The sequence below is a fragment of the Oryza sativa genome, chromosome 8 (assembly GCF_034140825.1).
Source record: "Oryza sativa Japonica Group chromosome 8, ASM3414082v1".
Lineage (NCBI taxonomy): Eukaryota > Viridiplantae > Streptophyta > Magnoliopsida > Poales > Poaceae > Oryza > Oryza sativa.
The window spans coordinates 4,383,167-4,384,669 of NC_089042.1; the positions used below are offsets into that span (position 1 = coordinate 4,383,167).

The 1,503-nt window shown below is 58.0% G+C and overlaps 1 protein-coding gene across 1 annotated transcript; it reads right to left on the reverse strand.

Annotated features, from left to right (window-relative positions):
* Positions 1–1,071, reverse strand: LOC4344784 (nuclear transcription factor Y subunit B-11-like). Its single transcript, NM_001422446.1, has one exon. It carries the CDS (start codon positions 986–988, stop codon positions 95–97), a length of 894 nt encoding a protein of 297 aa, NP_001409375.1. The 5' UTR covers positions 989–1,071; the 3' UTR covers positions 1–94.
* Positions 1,072–1,503: the final 432 nt, after the last annotated feature.

Below are 1,503 nucleotides of genomic sequence, written 5' to 3' on the forward strand. Positions count from 1 at the left end.
TGCAAAAGGAGAATCAATTTTAAACAGCATCAGCATCAACAATTAATTAACGCGGTAATTAAGTAATAATAAAACTACGCGTGTGCCTAGCTAGCTAATTAGTATTCCTCTTTAGTCTAAACCATTGCACGCCATGGAGGTGGCCGGCGAACCCCCTCTCGCCGCCGCCGCCGCCGCCTCCGCTCTCCTCCTCGCCGCCGATGCCCTCGAACTCCATCACCCTCGACCCGTCGCCGCCGCAGTACGCCTTGTTCCCTGACGCCGCCGTCGCCGCCGGCGCGTAGAACGCCGTCGTCGTCGACCCGGCCCCGGCGTTGTACCCGACGCCGGCGTCGCCGCCGCCCATCATGAGCCCGACGTCGCCGCCGCCGTCCTGCTGCTGATGACCATGGTGTGAGTGTGACAGGCCGCCGGCGAGCGGGTAATGCCCGTCGATGACGACGCCATCGGCGCCGCCGCCGCCGCCGCCGCAGCAACCGCCCTCGCCGTGGCGCGCCGCGGCGGCGCCGCCGGCGCCGCCGAGCACGTCGGCCTTCTCGCCCTCGGCCTCGCGGTAGCGGTTGAGGTAGGACTTGAGCGGGCCGACGTAGGCCTCGAACCCCAGCGTGGTCATGGCCCAGAGGAGGTCGTCGCCGTTGATGGTCTTCCGCTTCTCGCGCTGGCACTTGTCGGAGGCCTCGCCTGTAACGAAGCTGATGAACTCCGACACGCACTCCTGCACCGTCTCCTTCGACTCCTTGGAGATCTTGGCGTTCGCCGGCAGCGACCGCTTCATGATGCGGCTCACGTTCGCGATCGGCAGGAACCTGTCCTGCTCCTTCGCCGGCGAGTCCCCACCGCCGCCGCCGCCGTAGACGACATACCCGGCGCTGCTCCCGCAGCCGCCGCCGCCAGCCGCAGCCGCCGCCGCCGCCTCGCCGGACTCGTTGTCCAACGGCGGGCTGCCCACCGGGCTCAGCAAGTGCCCATAGCTCTTCCTACTCTTCATGTGAAGCTAACAACACTAGCTATAGCTAGCTAGCTAGCTAGAGAGAGAGTGTGTAGTTAGAGAGAGAGAGAAGGGGGAGGTTATGGGAGTTGAGGATGGAGTGGTGATGCTCTCCTTTTAAAGAAGGAAAGGAGGTGAGGAGATGCGAGTGGGAAGACGGTATCGATGCGGACACAAAGCAAACATAAGGACGCTACTATATATATTATGTGTGTCGCGACATTCTCGTCCCTACCCGATCACCTTTCATGTAAACCATGTAGTAATAGTTCAGCGGTTTAATTTATTACCTATGCAAAGTGAGTAGAGATTAAGGATAACAAAATCTACATCATGCTGAAATTAATTCTTATCTATCAAGGTGCTCTATCGCTGCATTGCGTCACGTTTTAAATAGTGCGCGCCGTTGCACCAATAAAAATTAACTTGGTTGTTTGCATTACATGTGTGCAGCGCATTCAATGATGCTCATTTACTTCTTGCACAAATAAATAAAGATACACTTGTTAGCTGAT